This window comes from Sardina pilchardus, chromosome 11 (genome assembly GCF_963854185.1).
Source record: "Sardina pilchardus chromosome 11, fSarPil1.1, whole genome shotgun sequence".
Taxonomy (NCBI): Eukaryota; Metazoa; Chordata; class Actinopteri; order Clupeiformes; family Clupeidae; genus Sardina; species Sardina pilchardus.
In genome coordinates this window covers 30,030,504-30,053,003 of record NC_085004.1, presented here as the reverse complement: position 1 = coordinate 30,053,003, position 22,500 = coordinate 30,030,504, and the positions used below count along the sequence as shown (strand labels likewise).

Genomic DNA, 22,500 nt, shown 5'->3' with positions numbered 1-22,500 from the left:
CACCTGTCCCTGTGTTCACAGCGCCCATCCATCCAGCTGCCCAGCTCCCCCACGCCATTAAGGCCTGAAGGGGGGCAAACAGTCGCTTCAGAGGAGAGAGAGAGAGAGGGAGAGATGGAGAGATGGAGAGCGAGAGAGAGAAGTAGAGAGAGTCCTTTCAAAAGCTCAGCAGCTAGTGATGTAGCGCTTGCAATACACAGATATGAAAGGATGATAGAGAAAGTAAAAGAAAACAAGATTTCAAGAAAGAGAGGGAGAGGAGGTATCAACAAGGAGTGAACTCCCTAGCCAAGTTGAAGGACAGAGGAGAGAGAGTGAGGCGGACAGGAGAGCTGGAGAGCTGGATGGGGGTGGGCCGAGGGGGGAGCGCTAGCGGCCAGTGAGTGCTATCTGTGCTAGCCCCCTTCGCCTCCGCTCTCCCCTACACGGAGGAGGACACAGATGTTCAGCTTTATCCAATGATGCTTACTCTAAAACAGCTTAAACCCAAAAGTCTGCTTCCAATGATAAAAAACAGACCTCTCTCTCAATGCTCACTTCTGATTTGTTTGCATCCCTCGACAGAAACAAAAAAAAAAAGAGGCAAACAATATATCAAGTGGAGTGTCCCTATGAGGAAATGGTTTTCCACTCAGCAATTGATGCAATGTGGTCTTGTGCACCAACAAATTAAGTGCCAATCCAAACAGGGGGCGGGGGGGGGGGGGTGGGGGGCAATGAATAGAATTCTTTTGTGGAATTAGTATAATTCTTTTTTAGCCGGACCCATTGCCAGACTCGCCTGCCCGCTCTCCCAGGCCCCGGGCACAATTTCCTGGGCGAGGTGAAAGGTGTCAGTTCTAATAAGTACAGGGGACAGTTCGGGACATGGCCATTGTTCCGGGCTCTTCCGCCGCTATTCCCGGCCCTGTGAACGAGGCCTAATGAAGAAGGGCAGCCGGTCGGCGCAATAGTTTAAGCGGCCGCTCTCCAGTGAGTTGCAGACGGGGAGCAATCTGTCAGGGAAGCATTGAGTGAAATTACCATGCGAGCCGGAGTGCCTGCTGACAGCGGTGGGGGGGCCGTCATAGAGGGGGTCGGCCATGCCCCCCACCCCACCTCACCCCACCCCACAGCCCCCCCCCAGGCCCACAGCCCCCAAGCCCACTCCTGTATTGACAAGCAAATTACACTCGCCGCCAGCGACTCGCCAAACGTCTCGCTCTCATTTCCAGCCATCAGGCCCACCAAAAAAATCCTTTGTTACCTTTTGGTAGGAAGACACCATATAGGGTGTGTGTGTGTGTGTGTGTGAGCATGGATGTGTGGGCAAGGATAAGCTAGGGATGGTGAGCCACTCTCCCATCCTCCCTACACACACACACACACACACACACATGACTGTTATGACAAGTGAAGATGGTGAGCGGGTGCGTGGCTGGCATTAAGACTGGCAGCGTGGCGAGCGGATGGCTGCACACATTACCACCATCGCATTGTGGAAATTAAATCCCCCAACAAGCCCTGTTTTTCCCCCTGTATACACTCCTCAGCCTAAACGGAGTAAATGGCTGAAAATGATAACTTGCCAGGATGCTGACAAGCGGGGAGATCTTTTAATTAGACAGATGCGGCAGGCAGGCGATATGCTGGGGGGGGGGGGGGAGATGGACCCCCTCACCACACACACACATACCCGGGAGGAGAAGCGGGGGTGCGGCAGGTAAGGGGTCGGAGGCTGCCCGTTGAGGCGCGAGCACCAGTCTCACACTGATACAGTCCTGACCAATCAATCACGCTTCACACACTCCCACCGTCTCACTCCTCCAACATAAACACCCCTCATTAACGGTGACCCGTGATCCTCCGTACAGGCAGCAGGACACATTAGCACATCCCGTAAATGTGCACTCAGTGAGCGCGCCACACTGGTAAAGATGGAGTGGCTTACACGCCATAGCTGTGTGCTGCTGGGTATGGGGGGGGGGGGGGGATAGTCCTGCATCTCTCTCTCTCTCTCTCTCTCTCTCTCTCTCTCTCTCTCTCTCTCACACACACACAGGATCACCAGACAGAAGTAGTGTGAGGGCACAGATGTGGCATCCAGCGCGCTGCACGCTAACAGTCACACAAGGTCTGGTTTCATGCCCTTTCTCCGCTAAATTACATATTTTAACAGCGTCTATGTGCTGTTGTACTCCCTTTTAAAAGGACTGTTTTGTCTGCCTCTTTAGTCCTCGGTTGACTCCCACACACAAACACATACCCACACATATAAACACACGCACACACACACAATAGAAACGCCTGTGTGTGTGTGTGTTGGCCCAGCTGTTTATCTGTCGGGCAGTGCAGTCTGATAGAGACTAGCAGCTAACGATACTATCACCATGGCGAGTTTGAATTTAATCATCTCCATCTCTGGCGTGATATGTGATATTATGTTTTAATCATTCCACTTCGTGATGCTTTGTAGAGGAAGGCATGGCGGTCACATGACGTGTTGATCGTCGAGAGAAAAGGGCATGTTTGACTTGCAGGGGCTGTTTTAAGGGGATCTCTGCGCAAAGCAAATAGCAGCCGCAAGGCGAAATATACCGCCAGCGGACGGGCTTCAATTAATAGGAATGCACCTCTTTTTTGTTTACTGTGCTCCGTAAAGGTCGGCGAGTCATGGTCTCGGGGCTCCGTTCTAGTCCATTCTCAGGGTTAAACACATTATCTGAATTAATGGCTGGAACTCCTCAGCCTTCGGATATACTGCTATCCCAGCCTCGGAGTGACCCGCCGCGTGGCTATAAATAGATGCGCGGGGATACGCGAGTCTTCCCATCGCTCCCTGAAAAAAGGCCCGGCGCTAAACACATAGGCTATTTGAACACACACAGGCCACAAGCATGTGCACTCGGTTTTAAGTGACAGTCATGAATAAACATAAATGCCACACAGAGAAATGGTGCTGTCTTTTTCTGTTGTGTTTTTTCCCCTCTCTCTCTAAACTCTGTGTGGCTCTAAACTGACAAACGCCAAATTAAGCCACATACATAGTCAAATACAAATACTTCAAGACCACACAAATACACACACACACACACACACACATGCGCGCGCGCACGCACACACACACACACACACACACACACACACACGCACGCGTGCCTCCGAAACATGAGCAGACGCATCCCACACCTTCCTGGTAGTTGATTGTTCTTCCCAGAGCTGTGTGATAAAGGAGACCTTTCCAAGCCCAGCTGCGGCATTGTTAGGACTTGCCAAGGCTCATTAAGGCTGAGAGCGATAAGCTCTGAAGGACAAATTGTGCTCATGTATCAGGCAGAGGGAAAAAAGTTGCATGATGCTTCTTCTCTCCCTCCCTCTCTCTCTCTCTCTCTCTCTCTCTCTCTCTCTCTCTCTCTTTCTCTCTCTCTCTCTCTCCCTCTGTCTGCATTGCACAGCTCCAGAGCTTTTGTTTTGCCACAAGCCCTCGCTATCAGAGAGCTTAATGCCTAATTGCTATCAACAGTTTACTGACTTTGTTGACAAAACAACTGCGCAGACCAAAGTAGGACTTGAAAAGATTTTTCTCTCTCTCTCTATCTCTCTCTCTCTTTCTTGCTCTTTCCCCCCGCTGTCTCACTCCCTCTATCCTTCCTTCTCCTTCCTCTTTGTTTCAGAGGAAGGACTCTCAGGAAGTGCCTCGTCCCCTCCTCCTCGAGACCCCTTTGGCCCGGGAAGTTTCAGGAAAACTTAAATATTTATCACGCCGCTCTTTTTCAAAGGCCTCCCCATCCATCTTCATTCTTCAGCGGGGCTGCGAGGGCTCGCTTTGATAATTTCACCAGTGAGCAGCCAAGAATAATGACATTAGTGTAATCGTACAGAGGCCTCCGCTTCCCAAAGCCATTCCCAGCATTTGTTATGTAAATATAACGTGATGAAAGCGAGCGGGGGAAAACATATTGTCAATTTGGAAACAAAAAGAGAGCGCGCTCACAGGCTCACAGCAGGCCAAGTAATAGTGCTGATTAGGATGGTAATGAGACGCTCGGCGCATCGCAGATAGCGATCTGTATTAAGTGCTTATTGCCGGGAGTTAGCCTCCGACTCCGGTTCACGGCTGTAACGGGCTCCCTGAGAACACTCTCCTGGTGGTGCCTGAGGGCCGCTGGAATCTCTCCCAAAATTCTCTCCTCTCTCTCTCTCTCTCTCTCTCTCTCTCACACACACACACACACACACACACACACACACACACACACACTGTCTATCTAGCAGCTCTGCTTTCACATTTACCACCTCACACGCTGCATGGGCTCACGGTTCAGTGCCCTGTGCTGCCTTCACACCACAGAAGACTGCACTCACACTGGACACACACACACACACACACACACACACACACACACACAAAACCCATGACATAAACAGCCGTCCAGAACAGGCCATGCGAGCTACCCCGTTCCCATTTTGTGTTGCTGTGCAGCCCCTCCTGATTGGTTTAGCAGAGGGCTCTCCTCTTGGGGGAGCCAGCAGGGCTAGTCCCACCTGCCATAACCATTATCCTCATAACTACACTCTCCGCAGTAACTATGGGGTTAAGTTCTCCCTTAAAATGGCTAAATTACACGTGTAAGGTGTTAAGTTGGTGAGGGCTGACTCCAAGCATTATTTAGCGTGCCGGCTCATTATTTAGCATACAGCTGGTTTTTCTTTTTTGCCGTGTAGCGCCCAGGGGTTGGCAACGTGCCTGCACATTCTTTGTTGTTGCACATACCTGAAGCTGCAGAGGGTTGAGTCCTGACGCGGCGGCAGCTGCCATTGTGGATGGAATGAACTGCACTGGGTAGTTATCACCTGTCGAGGAGGAGAAGGGGAGGAGAAGAGAGGGGGGGTGGGGGTGGGGGGGGAGGAGGGAGGAACAATGCACACAGGTTGAGACAATGAGCGGCCCAACGGCGGCCGGGCAAGTGCCAACACGGCCCTGGAGCCGCCTTCACCCAGCCTCGGCGCGCAGCCCAAACATCTGCACCAACAAAAGATTCAGCTGGGCACACCAGAGGCAGGATTACTGAGGAACGTATCTCCTTTCTCTCCCTCTCTCTTTTACGCTCTCTCTCTCTCCCTCTCTCACACTCACTCTCCTCTTTTTCCCTTTCTCTCTCTCTCTCTGTCTCTATTTCTATCTCTGTCCTTTTCTATTCCCTATTCTTTTCATTTTTTTTAAGTTCTTGCTTTCTGCAGTCTTGTTGTATCCTTTCAAGAAAGTAGACAACCATCAGTTCATTGCAAATTGGCAAGTTAAAAACAGTGTTTTCTTATCCTCCTCTCCTCGTGTGTGACTGCTGCATACTAGTGTGTGTGATGCTGCTGCTGCTTCTTCGGTTTCACAGAAGAGGTGGTGTGTTCTCCCAGGCACTTTACGCCACTGTAAACACAACTCTCATTTGTCCTACATGCCATTGTCTGTCTCATTGTGCGGCTTCTGGCGTGAGCGAGCCAAAAAGTACTACTTCAACAGGTCACAACAAGCAGAGCACTTGACAAAGTCGCAGAAGGAGATCAGGAAAGACATGATTTGTTCTTTTATCACAACATCAACATTTAACCAGAGAGCTACACGAGAATTTCAAAACAATAGTTGTGTTGAACATTTTGTCATCTTATCGCAACACATCAGGAAAAGTGGAATCTAAGACACAATGAGGAGACGGTAGTTAAACCTGATACCGATACAAGTGGAAAGCATTTTCTCTAAAGAGAGGGAGATAGAGAGAGAGAGAGAATAAGAGGAGGAAAAAGGGAAGAAAAAGAAAAGGAGAGCGAAAATGAAGCAGAAGGGGAAAGTATGTTTTCATCTCTGGGCTGTGTGAGTAACTTGGTAAAGAAATCCTTTCACTGCTCAGCACATTGTGGTCAGAGGTGGGGGTGGGGGTGTGTGTGTGGGAGGGTGAGGGGTGTGTGTGTGTGGGGGCGCTGGTGGTGGATCCAACGAGGACGGCGGAGGGTTGACTGAAGCGTGCCTTCTGAAGAAGAGAATTGGCCCCGATTCAGACACCACTTTCGCCTGTCACTTCTCCACACAAACATATGGAGGCATTAAGCCACAGGCATGAAGGGGGGGAAACGTATATACCTTCTCCGCTTTATTTCCTCCCTCCCTCCCTCCTTCCCTCCCTCCCACCCTCCCTCCCTCCCTTGTGCGCCTCCCAATCTTGTCCATTGTGATACAGTCTGGATATTCAATCCTGTGCCACGGGCCCGAGGAGCGGCGAGCCACGCAATTGATGTGATTTTCAAACAGTGCCATGAGAGAAGTGAAGAGAGGGTCATTACTGTCCAATACGCCAACCCCCCCTGCCCTCCTCCCCCCTCCCCTCTCTCTTTCATTGGACTTCTTTATTCTCACCCCCCCCCCCCCCACCGGTCCAACCCCATTCCGACAGAGAGGTCTCTTTTCCACTTTCTCGCCGCGCTCCTCTCATAACCGGACGAGCGATTGCCTCCTCTCGGTCAGCGCTGTGGCTGCGTGTGTGCGGCCGGCGGCAGCGTCATGTGAGACCAGGGGCGTGTCAGATGCCAGGCGAGGACACTGCAGCGGCCGGAGGGAAGGAGGACGGTCGGGCACCATGTCCGGGCCAGAGCAGGCACGCCGCCAGACAGCTGTGCCCGTGTGTGTGTGGATGTGGAGGCCGCTCTAAAAAGAGCAGCACTAGGCGAGGTCCAGGGGTGGGGCTGCCCTCAGAGCCATCCTCCCTCCCTAACATGCTAGATGCCATCAACAGCCTCAGGGCGGAGAACCATTAGGATGGAGGAGTCTTCCAACATCCTCATGAGAATGGACAGAATTGACAGTCTCTCCAATCCCGACGTACTCACAGAACACGGACAAAAATGGGGATTCCACTGTAATTCACCGTGCCTCCCAGCAGGTTCTAACCTGAGTCTGTGTGTGATCACCGTGACCCTCACTGGTATCATAGCAAAAAAGACTCAGTCTCGTGAAGTGGATCCTCTTGGTGGCCCCCCTCTCTTATTTTGGTGTGTGGGGAGGCTTTAAGGCTGGCACAGGGCACTACAGCTGGTGCTCGAGGAGCCGAGAGCATGCCAGCCTAATGAAAGGTGGAGGAGCGCGACGCGAGGGAGGAATATTAGGAGAGCGCTCCCTCCGAGGGCACTCAGTGTTGGACCACCTGATGCCAAGGGCGAGGGCTCTTCACATTCTCATCAGACATCTTTGAAAAGCAAACTTTGCCTTGAGAGACAGTAGACAGTGGATAGACTGAAACTTTTTTGTGAGTCAATTAAATAGGTAAGGCAAAAAAGCGTGTTTTTTTTTTACAGTGGCTGTTACAGTGCCACAGATAATGAGGTTGCCATGGCGAGACTACAAGGTAATAGCAAAATGAAAGGAACTGATTTTTTAAGGCAGAGAGAGAGAGAGAGAAAGAGAGAGAGAGAGAGAGAGAAGCTGAGAAAGTGCATTCATGCACAACCTCGGAGCTTCAGACCCAAGGCTAAGCAGATATATCGGCATCCTGGCATCTCCCGCGGCGGAAAGTCAATAAGGCATTGTGGCCTCATCACAGCTGAAAGAGTCCGGCCGGAGGATCCATTCCAGAGCCCCATTACGGCACGCGCCTCTGTCTTTATGCACACAGACAGCGGGGGTGGCACAGCGGCTCCTGCCCGCGTCGGGAGAAAAAGGACGACCCTGCCGATGGGTCTGGAGGCCGCCGATGCTGCTCAGGCCATTGAGCACAGTGTGTGGGGCCGATGTGGTGGCATGGCGCGGCGGGGCGAGGGGCCATCAGCACTGGGCCCTGTCCTTGCCCATGCCCACTCAGCAGCGCTGAGAACGCGGGGGCACCCAGCAGTAGAGCCGGCCGTTATGCCCAGCCATCGTCCGATTGGAGATTATGTACAGAGGGGGTCGGGAATAACCGAGTCGGCCTGCACAGACTGAGCAGCTTTCCAGAAGCTTCTTTTCCTTTCTTCCTTCCTTCTTTCCTTTCTTTATTTTTCCTTTCTTTTTTCCTCTTTTTTTTGTTTTCGTTTGCAAACTTATGAATAATGCAGAAGCTTTGCACAAGGCGACCCCTGCTGAAGCCTCCATTATGACTCCTGTTATTTGTACTAAAACATTTTCCATGTCAAACATATTAGAGAGAAAAAAATCAAACTGGCGAAATAATCCCCTCAGGCTGCCTGTTCAGGCTGTCATGCCTCCGTAGTTCCAAAATAGCTGACTTTCCCTCTCATCCCCGCCTTTATAGTTAATTTATTAGCTGCTCTACCACACCCTATAATGTTCTGCTACTCACCTGCTGACTACAGAACCTTTTTTCCCCTTCTCTATTTTAATGTCTCACTCTCTCTCTCTCTCTCTTTCTCTTTCTTCATCTCTCCCTCTCTCTTGTACTTCTTTCTCATCTCTCTGTTGCAGTGTTTTGGATGAGGTGCTGACATGTGTTCCTCAAAGCACCTTGTGTGCAGACAAAAGCAGGGCTAGGGCTTTCCCCACAGAGCTCACACATAAATTCTCCTCTCTGACATCTCTTTCTCTCTCTCTCTCTCTTTTCTCTTGTCGCACTGATCCGCTCGGTGCGATTTCCCAGAGGTCTGCTGCCCGACGTGTCGATAGTTGGCTCAGCTCGTGCGGGTGGGGAAAACCCTTGTCTGTGCATTTTTAGTTTACTTCCGTCCAATAGTCAATGTCCAGGACAGGGAAAAAAAAGAGAAACAAAACACAAAAACACACAACGCCACAGAGATTCGACGGCTTGATTGTGTGAAGCCAGGACCCAGGGGCAAGGCCCTGGCTTTAATTTTTAACTACTGTTGCTGAGAGTGGCACTTCTGGAGCGCCGCGCGAACAATAAGGCAGACGTGAGACGGGCAGGAGGGGTTAGCATCCTGGCACCGAGTCAATCTGCATGTTGTTGCAATTTCCCTCCAAATTTGATGTTTGGGGATGTGGAATGCTTGCGTGAGGGCGAAAATTCTTTTCTCTGCGCCGTACAAAAGAAGTCAGGGAGGCATGCCGAGGCAGGCCAGGGAAGGCAGGAGAGGGGAGGGGAGCGGAGGGGAGGGGAGGGGAGGGGAGGGGAGGGGAGCGGAGGGGAGGCTGGGTCCCTGTGAGCCCTGTGCCCTGCATCCCTCTAGGGGAACACGTGCACCAGGGCCTAAGCTGCCGCTACAGCCCTCCTCTTCCTCTTCCTCCTCTTCCTCTGCTGCACCTGGCCGCGGCTCTGCATCGTCTGATGTTGATATGACCTGATGCCTGACGGTGACTTCTTGTCAAATCCTTTAAAATGAATTAGTCCTTCCCCCCCCCCCCTCTTTATTTAGAGTCGTTCATTTAAAGCTTGCTGACGTGCAACATGGTGAATTATATATCATAAGTGAGTATATACTGTACTTGAACACTCGAAGACTCAAATTTGGTCCAGAAGAGGAATTGTGCATTTCAATTCCATCGAATAAGGGCAGTTGTTCGGCTGTGTTTCTACGTGTCAGCTGTTTCATGTTAACAGAGATGACTTTAAGTGAAAACACAAAAAGCCCCCCCCCCCAAAAAAAAAAAACCCAGCCCATAGACCCGAGCTGGGAAGCTGGTGCCTGGACGTGGCTCTGGGAGACGGAGCGCGAGGGGGGGAGAGGTGGAGGAGCGCACCAGCGCCGGCCGACTCTTAGAGAGCGGAGGTATTGTGTTACCGCCGGCACCCTCAGCAGATTCTTGGATGGATGACGATTACGGCCGACGAGAAGCCGAGACACTTTCATGTTGACATTTTCGTTTACATTCCAGGACTCATATATCCGAGGCCCATTGTTCGGCCGCCTTGAAGCTGAGCACTCACCAGCCCTGGCTGCGTTTCTGAAGTGACACACTTCATGGTGCACGGCATTAATTGCTTTGACAGGGGAGACCTGATTGTTCTTAGCTTTCAGAGCAGCGCGAGGAGAGGGGGGCAGGAGGAGGAGGAGGGGGAGGAGGGGGAGGAGGAGCAGGAGGAGGAGGTCGAGGTGGGGGAGCTGGGTGAGGTGTGTGCATATTGTGAGTCGTTACAGTACAATGAGAGTTCCTGCCCTGTGAAACAGCGGAATGAAAACATGTGAAGAAGCTGGCATAACAGAGGAGAGTGAGGGGATATGAAGACCGTAGTCTAGTAGAGAGAGGAAAGGAGGATGGAGGAGAACCCCCACCCTCATTGCTTTGGAAGTGTGTGTGTGTGTGTGTGTGTGTGTGTGGGGGGGGGGGTTGTATGAAAAGTCTGGCCGTACTGAGATCCACTCAAAATAAAGCTCAGCATGTTACACTCACAACCGTGAGTGGCACAGACTCAGCCAAGCTGTCAAAGCACCCCTGCGTGTGTGTGAGAGTCGAGAGAGAGAGTGTGTGTGTGTGTGTGTGTGTGTGTGTGTGTGTATGTTGAGATAGAGAAGGTTGGGGGCGCTACAGCAGAAATGAGACAGGGACAGTTCCCTACTGTTGTGAAAGTACACAGCATATTTTTTGTCTTTTTTTATCTACTTAGAAGGGCAGAAATAAATTGTTTAGGAGAAAGATACACAAACCCTTTCAACAGCAACTCTGGGCTGTGACCAAAGGTTGTGTTTGCATTCTATTTCGTCAGCCCTGCCACAGCAGGTATGGCTGCAAGACTGTTGATGCCAGAGCTATTGTTTGGTTCATTGATAACATCCACTCTTATCATCTTGACAAATTCGCTGTGACAAAATGACAAAATGTTGTTCATTCAGAAACAATGTCTATTATCTTTTGTTTCAAGATAACTTTCAGCCATATCAGTCTGAGAGATTACAATTTGTATTTTACCAGTGATGTCATTTAAGAGCTATAGCCCGAGACACTTAACAAAGCATGACAAACACTCTTGAACTGGCCACACTTCACTCAAGATCTGTACACTAGCCAAAGGATGAAGTAGCTATAAAAGAGCGAGAGGGAAAGAGAGAGAGAAAGAGAGAGAGAGAGAGAGAGAGAAAGAGAGAGAGAAGCAAAGCGTAGCAGGACCTTTAATAAGAGGACAGTATTTGAATAAGAGGACAAAGTGGCTGAGTAAGACATACAGGTAAATGTAGTAGAGAGAGAGAGAGAGAAAGAGAGTGAAAGAGAGAGAGAGAGAGAGAGAGAGAGAGAGAGAGAGAGAGAGAGAGAGAGAAGGAGGGATAAACCGTGAGAGCCACTCCACAGCAGTGCGGGCGCGTGTCATACCTGGCTTGTAGGACATTCCCGGCGGGAAGAGGAATCCCTGCTGGGCGGCGGCGGCAGCAGCCAGAGTGCGCTGGTCGTGTGGAAAAATGGGGATCATGAGCGGAGGCATGTGACCCTGGACCTGCTGAAGACAGAGAGAGAGGAGATCAGACGCCGGGCTAACGCATGCTGACAGCGGGCCTCGCCGAGCGCCCTCGGCCTGCGTGTGGACCGCACAATACCCCGCGCCTGCCTCAGCTGCTCCTAATCCCCCCGCCAATCGCACATTATCACATCAAAGAGCCCCAACGCTGCACACTGTTTGCCCGGCCTGATCCAAGGTGCGGCATGCCGGATAAGGGCTCATTCTCCAGCCATTCTGCCTGGGCGTTATCAGTGATTTCCCTGCGTTACTTCTGCCAAATAGACTTGTAAAAAGTAATTGTTGACGTAACAGGTTTTTCTCTTTTTTTCGATTGAAAGTATATTAACCTTTTTTTTTTTCCCCAGGCGCCTCTCCCCATGAAAAGGGGGAAAAAATGTGGCATAGACAAAAATGAGTCCAACATTTTTTTTAAATCCTCTGGCCCCTGAAAACCTCTTTTCCTTCTTTGGGGCTAGTTCACAATGAGATTTAGCCCGGTTAAAGCTCCAAGTCTGCGCGAGCGCTCAAGCCCTGGGCTGCCTGTGGGCCTGCGAGAGAATACAAGTGAATTAAGCGCTGCACCGATAGGACACTCCGGCGAGTGGCGAACATAAAACATTCCTGCGCGCTGCGTGGTGGAGAACAGGTGAGATTCTCGTCACCGAGGACGATTTGAGCCTGCGCGTCTCCTCCGGTCTTGTCATGCTGTGTGTGTGTGTGTGTGTGTGTTTGGGGGGGGGGGGGTGCGGAGGGGTCACAGTGGGGGAGCGCTCCGCTGTCTTGCCAACATCACTGACTGACAGGAAAAGACCCTCACAGATATACTGCCTCTGTCTCATATTTTTGGAAGATCATTTATGCAGACGATAAAAGCCCCGGCAGCCCGGGTAATTTACGGCATGTGCTGCTCCGAGTGCCGAAAAAGGAGCAAAAAAAAAAAAAAAGAAAGAAAAGCGGCAGCGAGACGCTCAGAGCCCCAAAAGTCCCCCCTTTCTCATCTGTTTGCGATATTTCATTTTAACGTGGAGGCCGATGTAACGGCACACGCGCCCTCTTTTCGACGCGCACCAGTAATCAGCAATCATGTTGAGTATCACAGATAGAGTGGAAGTGAAAAGGGGTATGATGATGGGAACACTTATTCGGTGTGTGTGTGTGTGTGTGTGTGTGTGTGTGTGTGTGTGTGTGTGAGGAGGGGGGGGGGGGTGCTATGGCTTTTTGATTTCCAGAGGGGCCACAGTCCCGGGGCCCTCAGGGTCAGGCTGCATGCAGGGACCTGAGACTGGTGGCCAATCTGCCTGTCATCCCCTGCTTCCTGCCTCGCTCTGATCGGCTGCAGGAGCGCTGCGCTGCTACCGTGAGCCCCAAACGCTCGCGCTCCCTGGCCAGCTCCGAGCTGCACTGGACCGGACTGCACCGCACCGCACCGCTCTCAGCCAGGCGGCCAGCGCACCTCTGGGGAGCCCGTCTGGTAAACAGGTTCATGGAGGTCAGTGGCCCCAACATAAACACTTAACAGAGCGTTTCTCCATTCACCCCCCCCTCTTTTAAAATCAAGCCGGCAATGAGAAGCATGGGGCCTGGGTGCAATTATAGCCGTTGCAGTGGGGCATGAAATCAACCTGCTTTGAGCAATGACTTTTTTCTCCATGTTTGCGATCAGATCTGCTTGTGATATCCACTTTTTTCTCTCTCCTTCTCCTCCAACCTCCCGCTTCACATCATCGCTCTATATGCATGTTCTCTCGGCATGGCTGAGCTGCTCCAACTCCCCCCAGTGCATAACTAGGCCTCAGCAGCCCTCCATCGATCCAGCCAAGAGCGAGGTTTGCTAAGCAAAAAATAAATAATATCCTGGGCCTGTACTTTTTCCTCACTCTCTTTTTTTGAAGTGCAACTATCAAAAGTAAGGCTGCAAAAGAATGAGGCTGAGAAGAATCGAGTAAACATTTTTTTTTTGTCCGCTTTTCAATCTGAAATGTATTTCTTTAAAAAAATGTGCTGTGCCTTTGAAAAAAGTAAATGGACAATCTATTAACCTTAAATCCTTTAGAGATGCTTGAGGGTCATTTTACAAAATAAATGCTGTTTCACAAGAATCTGTCACATTTCTATTAAAAAATACTGTAAACATAAAGAAATGAAAGCAAATAATCGTATTACTAAAGGAGAAGAAAGAGGCAGCTTTGCAGAGAGTCTGGGCACAGCAATGTAGCAATTACAAGGCTCAAAAACACGGAGGATGTAACACAGACACCCTGATAGGCATCTAAATTCCTATCATCCTTTGGGTTATAAAAGGTCAGTCACATGCATAATTGTGATAAACTTTAGACACATTAAACAAGCCAAATAAATCTGCCCAAAGGCAGGCCACAGACAACAGCTGTTTTATAAATGGAGCCAGATCACAACTATTCCCCCTCATCTCATTTACAACACCACTTGTTATACTCAGTTTCAGTTTCTCTGTCAACATCTCCATCTCTATCCATAGATATATTATCTATTGTCGAAATATCTATCTACTTGCAATTCAGCCCATCTATCTTCATGTCTTTGTATTGACAAAAAAAAAAAAAAAAACTGTTTCAAATTGAAATATCAATGAGGAGAGCTTTGGTATAATAAATGCATAATAAATGCATCACAAAGCCATAATAGAAATAAATATGATAAAAATAAGACCTGTTTAAGATGTCAGTGACAGCACGTCGGTGACAGATAATAAAAGGATTTTGCCAGTCAAAGGGAGTGCACACAGTTGAAATGAGATGAATGGGATCGCACTGGATTGGAGTTGCAGTTGTGATTTGTGGTAATGAGGCCTTTACATTAAACTTTAATTTACACAACCAATGTCAGAGAGAGGGGCAAATCAAATCAGAGGCTTCAAAGAGGGGACTAATAGTGGAGGTTATCTTTTCCAGACTGTCAATTAACAGATAGCACAGTGGCTGCTGTGGCGATACATTTATAGATTTGAATATTAGAACTGCTAGCTCGGCTTTGACTGCTGAAGTCTAATGGGAGTGAGTGACTGAGCTCCTGCTCAGACACATTCTGATGAATTACATATCAGCACCAATACAAAATATAGCCCTCTCCCTTTTCCCTCCCGCAGTCTGTCTGGGTGTGCCAGTGTGTGTGTGTGTGTGTGTGTGTGTGTGTGTGTGTGTGTTTGCGTGTCTGTTTCTCCCCTCTCTCCTGGGCTACTGCTGTAGACAGGCCCATCCAGAGCCAGGCTCTGAAAGAGTAACCCTCAAGTTCATCTGCCAATCGGCTGAGTGCCCAGAATATTTCAATTGGCAGGGTGATCTTCAGGAGTGTGAGAGAATGAAGTGGAGCAGATGTGAGAGTGGGGGTAGAGGTGGGGGGTTGGGCACTGGGGGTGGGGGGGTGGGGGGGCACACGCCGGCAAGTGTGGGGCACCGTCCTTTCCGCTCCTCATAAATACTGCCCATTGTTGGCCTGGCACTGCGCCCCTTTTGTCTTAGCGCGAAGGCTAAGTGCCGGCTAACGCCATTCCTCGCCATCTGCCCCGTCGCTTCATTAAAGATACATGAATGGGCCTATCTTATGAGGAACAGGTGCTATTGTTTGTCCCCGAAGACTCCCGGGTAAGGATCTAACTCGGAATACTTGAGGAAGAGCATCTGTAGCAATCAGTCAGCCCCGGACTTGGCAGGAGCCCTCCTCTCTGCCGGCGCGCGGCTAAGCAGAGCTCTGGAGTGGGGGAGAGGGAGAGAAAGAGAGCGAGAGAGCGAGAGAGAGGGAGGAAGAGAGAGAAAGAGAGAAGAGAGGCCTCTTCACTCCCGCCCTCACATACATCATCAATTCACATGACCCGATGAAGGCCGCCCTGGCGCACAACACAATCTGTCTCCCCCCCTCTCACTGCAACACGAGTATGAGAGGCTTTGATTTCTCTTTAAGACCCGCACATGCATACGCAGGCACGCATAAGTCTGTTTCTCTGCAGGCACTAAAATAAGGACCTCATGAGGGGACTGACAGCTGAGGGGACACACACACACACACACACACACACACACACACACACACACGCGTGCAGCCCCTAGTCCGGGGGTCTGGAGCGGAAGACCGAGTAAAGGAGGGAGAAAAATGTGAATAAACGGGGGCGTATAGATTAATCAATGTTGTTAGCGGACATGTCGACATCAGCAGTAAGAGGCTGTAATGGTTTAGGACGGCGAGTAATCCCGAGGTCAGCCTCTTCGGGAGGATTCTGGGAGCCGGAATTGACCGCTGAGAGAGGAACAAGAGTGTGGATGGGGGAGTGGGGAGGGGGCCGGGACTAGCTGGTGGGTCGGTGGTTGGGAAATATCTGTGAATTTGAAAGGTCTGTCGCTACCCTGCTCCTGTTCCTGCCAGTCTGACAGTCCACCCTTCCCCTTCCCCTTCCTGGGCGCCCCTCAGCTCTGCTGTCCCTCTCTCGCGGAGGCCCGTCTGGCCTGAGCTGACCGATGCGATGCGTCGCGCAGGTGGAGGGGAAATGGAGATGCACAAGCCATTACGGGGCTCAATAGGGCCCCTGTCAGCACCCGTGCTCCTCACTGTCTTCTCAGACGTTTTCACAGCGCCCCTGAGACGGCTTGTCCAGCCCCCCCCCCGCCCTCCCAAACACACACACACACACACACACACACACACACCGAACACACACATCCTCCACCTTCACTCACCCTTTCAGTGCTCCTAACTTTCCCGGTGTCCAGCTAACCATAGAAATAGCCTGATCCTCGGGCGAGCATCACCTGGGACTGCTGCTGCTGCTGCTGCTGCTGCGCACTTTGGCTTTTTTATCTTTTTTTGCAGAGGAGGAGGAGAGTTGTTTTAACATGTCTAAATGCTTTCTGTGTTGACAAGATCAGATAGAGGCAAGGGGAGAGCTGGAGGGAGATGGGTGGGTCTTGGGGAGTCTGCTCCCTCCCTGACTCCTATTTGAACTGTAAGAGATTCTGCAGAGCTGGGGCTATACGTAACGTTTGTAAATGTACAGTATGTGTCTTTTTTTTTTTTTACAGTGTTCACTATCATTCAGAGTAGAAATGTTGTAACAAATCATTCCCTGAGCATAAGCTGGCCAATTTTGACATTTCATTAGTATGTGTCTCGCTTCTGTCAGAGAGATTCAGAAAATGACAACGCAGTTCTTTTCCAGAATTCAAGTCCTGACAATTCACACCCAACTGTTCCTCTTCTGTTCCAATGTTCCATTTTCAAAGTGAAATCAACAGGAGCAAATACACAATTGTACACACTCATGCAAACTTTCACAAAGACAAAATCCCCAGCCATACATCTACACACACACCCACACTGTACTGCCAGCCCACCCACCCACCCGCCCTCTCACACTCACACTCGCACATACACGTGGCAAACTGACGACTAGAACAAGCTGCCGTGCAAACGCGACAGCCGCTACTGTGCGAACGCGGCGCGCTGAGGCGAGTGCTTCCTGGAAGGCAACCAGGGGGAAAATCGCTGAATGGAACCACTTCTGGGCTTGTGCGTCTCTGTGTTACTTTGTTCTGGAGAGGTCATTTCATAAAACAATCCCAGCGATCCCCGAGCACACATTACTCCCACCTCGCAGGTCATTCATCAGCTAACCGCACTCCTTCATCCGTCTGCCTTTCGGCCTTAATCCCCCTCTCCCTAAACACACACACACGCACACACACACACACACACCACTGGAGGGCCGTTATCAAAGTCACAGATATTCTGCTCCGCTGCTCGGCCACTCTGCTCCCTGATGACAATCAGCCATGTGGATCGATCCGCCTGAGCCGGACTTTGATCGCGCGGCTCTGTGTTGACGCGGTGCGGGCATTAGGAGTGAGGCCTCGGCCTCCCCAGCACAGACTGGCCGCATTGTTCCCACCGGGGCCGAGGGAAAACAGGAGGGCCCTTCCACCGCCGCGCTACAGGTCAGGCACAAAGGCCCTTTGTCTGGTCATGGCTTTGACCGGAGAACTCTCCCCCGTCATAACCCCCCCTCCTAACCCCCCCCACTCCTAACCCAATGCTCAAGCACACACCTCAACCATCCCGCCAAACCACACCACCCCACCCCATCCCTCCTCCCACCCCCTCAGTCCCAGGGCTTATCCACGGCAGGAAATGGCCATTTTACCGACAGGTAACAGATTAACATCTCTGCCTAAAGAGAGACAGACAGAAAGAGAGAGAGAGAGAGAGAGAGAGAGAGAAATAGAGAGAGAGAGAGAGAGATGGAAGGAGGGAGGGCCGACAGCAAAAGCAACAGTATTGCTAGAGTAGCTATTTAAGCAAACACTACACAACAACCCTGTTGGAGTGCAGCAGCACCCCAAGGACTCGCTGACAAAAGGGTCAGACTGACGTGACGTGAGGAGGGGGGGCCAGCGTGGCGTGCGGCTATATCTGCCGCATGGGGGGCAAGGTGCACGGAAACCAGACACTCGACGGAGGGCGGCCGTCTGGGGGAATAACCAATAGATGACTTCTTGTTACACTAATTCCTTACACAGTAAAACAAGCTCTCTTGGAAATGAGCCATTCCAATATGTCTATATTAAGTCTGGGGCTGTTAAAAAGCAGGGCAGGCCCCTTCCCCGGTGCTCTGCCCAGATCCTGCGGGCTGCAGAGCACTCTGCTGCAAACAGCCATATATATCACACAGCAGTTACCGTTCTAGGCAGAGTCCTAAGTAAAGTACTAACTTCTATTGATCAGCGCCTCATTTTATATCTGGCTAAATTCACTTAATTTATTAGATCATTTTTATCACAGAGGGAGTGATAAAATGTGTCTGTTTAGAGAGAAACATCAAGGAGGGCAACAAAATACCCCGGCACACTGAAGAATGTTGCTGATGTGGAGAAAAATTAGGAAATTGATGGAGTACAAAGGAGAGGGATGGGGGAGCCGGGGAGGGACTATTCTCTCGAGAACAGCGTCGAAATGTGATCACTGTAGATTCAACAGAAATGTGTACTTAAGGCACATTCTTGGAGAGCCTCAAAGACCTAAAATGTAATTTAAGATTGTAAATATTTCAGGCAATTAGGTTTGTATTGAATATAAAATATCAAAGATGGGGCCTAAGGCAGCACTCTTCATGAGCTTTTCATTTCCACACATACACAAACCACACAGTGCAGCATGATAGGGGCTACAGAGGCCCTCGTCTCTCTCCCTCTCTCTCTCTCTTCCTCTCTCTCTCTCTCTCTCTCTCTCTCTCTCTTTTTTCCATCCTCCTGTCTGTCATACCCTTCCATTATTGTTTGCTGGGAATACTCTTTAAAAGTTGGCATGTTTTCAGGCCGGGAGATCCTCTGAACATATGATCTGCACAGAAGCGTGTGCTCAGTGCACACACACACACACACACACACACACACACACACACACACACACACACACACACACACACACACTCAGAGGAGCAGGGAAGGAAAAAACATATTCTGGCAGGGTCTAGTCATAAAATTAAAAAGGTTTGCAGTAAACTGGCAAAATCCCTGGGGACTCCCTCAAACGGCATGTGTAATGAGGAGAGAAGAGAATAGACATAAACAAACCCGTGAGTGTGTCTGGGCCCAGCATCCTCACACACATCCCCTCTACAGCACAGGGAGGAAGGGGGCACAGGCAGAAAAGCCTGCGGCACAACACTTGACAGGGTGGATAAAGGAGTCCAGAGATCTGTTTGACATGGGCACCCTTGTCACCCTGCAGATCATCCCTGCCACATTACATATTGCTGCTGGTAGCCTGGCATTAGTAGGCCTGACCCTGAGGGCTTTCTGAGGATGACTTTATTTATGTCTCCCTTGTTCATGATCCTGCATGACAAGACAGGACACGGTATTTTTCTTATGAAGACTTCTGAAAATGTATGATGTCATATAAAAGCATAAAAGGCAAAATGATTTACAACTCCTACGCTGGCATTCAATGCATATAATGCAATTTTTGTATGTTTTTTTTGTCCTCATAATATATCTATATCTATATCTAATCTCTAACTTACAAAAATACATTTTTATCGGCTGAAAATGGAGGGAAACAACTTCCCAGCGACCTTGTTTTGAAGTCTAAATTTGCGAGTACACACAACGATTGCCCCGTCTAAACATTGTAGAGACTGTCTAGGCCGGATCCTAATGAGAAAATGTTATGCATCTAATGCTGGAGCTAAGCGGCGGAGTCAGACCACCCATAATCTAATAATGCCATTGTCCAGAGCGCGGCTCAAGGAGCGCTTCCCCCTCTTCCTGTCCTCCGCCGAGAGACTGGCCCACTGTCCTCACTATTGCCTCCCAGCTGCTGGGACTTGGAGAACAACAGAGGCTAGTCTGTTGTCCAGCAGAAAGCGGGATTGTTACGGAGCCGGGCATGGGGTGGGGGGGGGTGGGGGGGTGGGGGGCTTTATTGCAGGCACATGAGTGTGTTGAGACTTTAAAACATGCTCAAATGTCATGTGCACACCCAATGACGGGCAAGAATAATTATGAAAAAAGAGAGGGAGAGAGAGAGAGGGAGAGGGAGAGAGATGGAGAGAGGGAGAGGGAGAAGTGAGAGAGAGAAAAAACAATTCTGAAAAACGGGTGCAGGACAAAACGGTCCATTCATTGTATTCCGTGGGGGAATGCTTGGACTCTCCTCCGCCCCGAAAACAAAAAGGGCCTTTTTTTCGGCCGGGCTTGCATGGGCTGAATGCTTTGCTTTGCCACCCTGGCCCTAAGAAAACACGGGCCCCTTCTCTGACTGCCGGCTGGCCGCACACAGTGGTCCCCATTAACGGTTCCCCCTTCTCCCCTGCGTGTGTGTGTGTGTGTGCCCACTGCTAGGGCCGAGGGCCGCGGTGAAAAAAGCCAACGCAAAGACAAAACAGTTTGCTCAACATTAGCAGGGAAAACACAGGGCCGAGGCAGGAGGGAGAGGAAACTAAGTCAACATCACACTGGAGGATGTGTTCTCCGCCAACTGATATTTTTCCCTCTAGAGCCACCGTACAATGAGAGCTAAGTATAGGGCCGCCTGCCTTGATCGGGGAGGGAATTGTGAGGCCTGATTGTGCAGGGCTCTGGAGTCTAAACAGGTGCCCCCTGATGATATTCAAAGCATATTTAAAGAAGCTCACGGCCATTTTTTTTTTTTTTGCTCCCGTCACTATTTTCTACTAACATGTTCTATTTTCTATATGTTTTTGCTTTGCAGCAAAAGCATAGGGGGCCGATCCACCAATTGCTCTTATGTTGTACGCCGTGAACTGATTTAAAAAAAAAAAAAAAAAAAAACATGCTCAATCATAATCGGTCGGTGCAATTTCCTTGATGCACAATTAGACGCGCAGAGAGTGCGTCTCACCTCATCTTGTGCATCATTAATTAGCGTTATCACCACCAGGCCCGAACTGTGATGCAGCCTGCAGGCTCGTGTGGCATACATTACCAACTCCCAGAGCTTGTTTTCAATCCCCTCAGGTAGCTAAATTAAGAGCGACTCAGGTGTGACCTAACACATTCTAACTGTTCATGTGACAGTCTCTTCTCAAACTGGAGCCTCTTCATTAGCGGAGCTTAACTGCAGAGGTGTTAGAACACAATGCAGAGCCATTGCCCTGGAGCTAATTACAATAACGAGAGAGAGAGAGAGAGAGAAAGAGAGACAAAGTGAGTGATGGAGAGAGAGACTGAGAAAGAGTGAGAGAGCAGTAGGACATTGTATGTAATTAACATTAATAATTGACCTGTGTTTGTCTACATTGTATCCCAACCAGCACAGACACGTGTGTCATCCACATATGTTCAGCACAAGAGTGCCTTTGTGCCGGAGCTTTGCACGATCTGTGGAACTCTACTGTATGAGTGTACTTCGGTATGCAGACTCTCTCTCTCTCTCTCTCTCTCTCTCTCTCTCTCTCTCTCTCTCTCTCTTTCTCTCTTTCTCTCTCTCTCTCTCTCTCTCTCTCTCTCTCTCTTGGCCTGAGCATATGCACTTCAGCGTCTGCCAGAGCGTGTGGCTAAAGTGGCGGCCATCCACTCCGGCCTCGCTGATCTCTGTGATAAACACATCGCCCATTCAGAAAGAGAGAGAGCGAGAGAGAGAGTGAGAGAGAGAGAGAGCGAGGGAGAGAGAGAGGCGAGTGGAAAGTGAGCGAGAGCTGAGAGAGCCGTCTCCTCGGCCCGGGAGCGGACGCTGAGCTACGGCGGGCTTACAGGCACACGGCCGCTGCGCGATGCGATGTTACGCGCGGGCAATCACCGGGCCGAGAGCTCGGCGATTAGCAGAAGCCCCTCCGGGCGTGAGCTGATGGACCGAGAGAGGGAAGGTCGAGAGAGAGAAGAAATACCCACTCAGCCCACGGCTCCCACCACTGTTTATATTCATGATGTATAAATTTGTTTAAACAGGCCGGCGACATTACCGCTCCCCCGTTCATCCACTTAGCTTAATTTCAAAACCATCACGGCCGTTGCTGAGGTTGTATCTATCAAGCCCCTTTTTTGTGCATCATTAAGTTTTAACATGAGCGGCGCCCCCCCGAAAGCTTTATTGTTCAAATTGCACATGACTTTATTTAACGTCAGCGTTTCTTCTGCTTCCTGACAAGAAGTCACATTTCATAACTAATTAAATTGATCCCTCCCCCACCCCCAACCCCACACTCCCAACAGAGGCCACTAAATGGAATTATTTGTATCCAAGTGTCAATATATTAAATCAAAGGGGGCTAATGAGTCAGGTCACTGCTTTCTTTTATCTTCAGCCTCGCATGTAGGGATGCTCATCAGCTAACAGTCTCTTTAAATGGAGCTGGGTGGGCGAGAGAGAGAGAGAGAGAGACGAGAGAGAGAGACGAGAGAGAGAGAGAGAGAGAGCAGGACTGAGGCGCTCTGGGTTCAGGCCAAGCCGATTTGATGAGACGGTTATGGCCCTGGAGGAGTAATCCAGCCGCTAGTGGAGCAGCACCAGCAGCAGCAGCAGCCACCACCACCACCATCATCGTCGCTGCACGCGGCGCAGTCGAGACGAAGCAAAGAGGCAACAGCGGTCTCTCTTTAGCACTTCCTGTTCTGAGGTTCTGTTGTGTTATGTGGAGAGGATGGCATGGTGCTAATTGGGCCGCGTTGTGCAT

General features: G+C 50.3%; 1 protein-coding gene across 11 annotated transcripts in view; it reads right to left on the bottom strand.

Moving 5' to 3' along the window:
- Nucleotides 1-22,500, bottom strand: part of sox6 (SRY-box transcription factor 6) — a 176,537-nt gene that overhangs the window by 38,562 nt on the left and 115,475 nt on the right. For 9 of the 11 annotated variants that reach the window (XM_062548505.1, XM_062548506.1, XM_062548508.1 and 6 more), the window contains 2 exons: nt 11,219-11,342; nt 4,754-4,833 (listed from right to left, as the gene is read on the bottom strand). In XM_062548505.1, the coding sequence (XP_062404489.1) occupies nt 4,754-4,833; nt 11,219-11,342 (204 nt within the window). The remainder of the gene's footprint in view (nt 1-4,753; nt 4,834-11,218; nt 11,343-22,500) is intronic. The other 2 variants (XM_062548500.1, XM_062548501.1) reach the window with 1 other exon arrangement.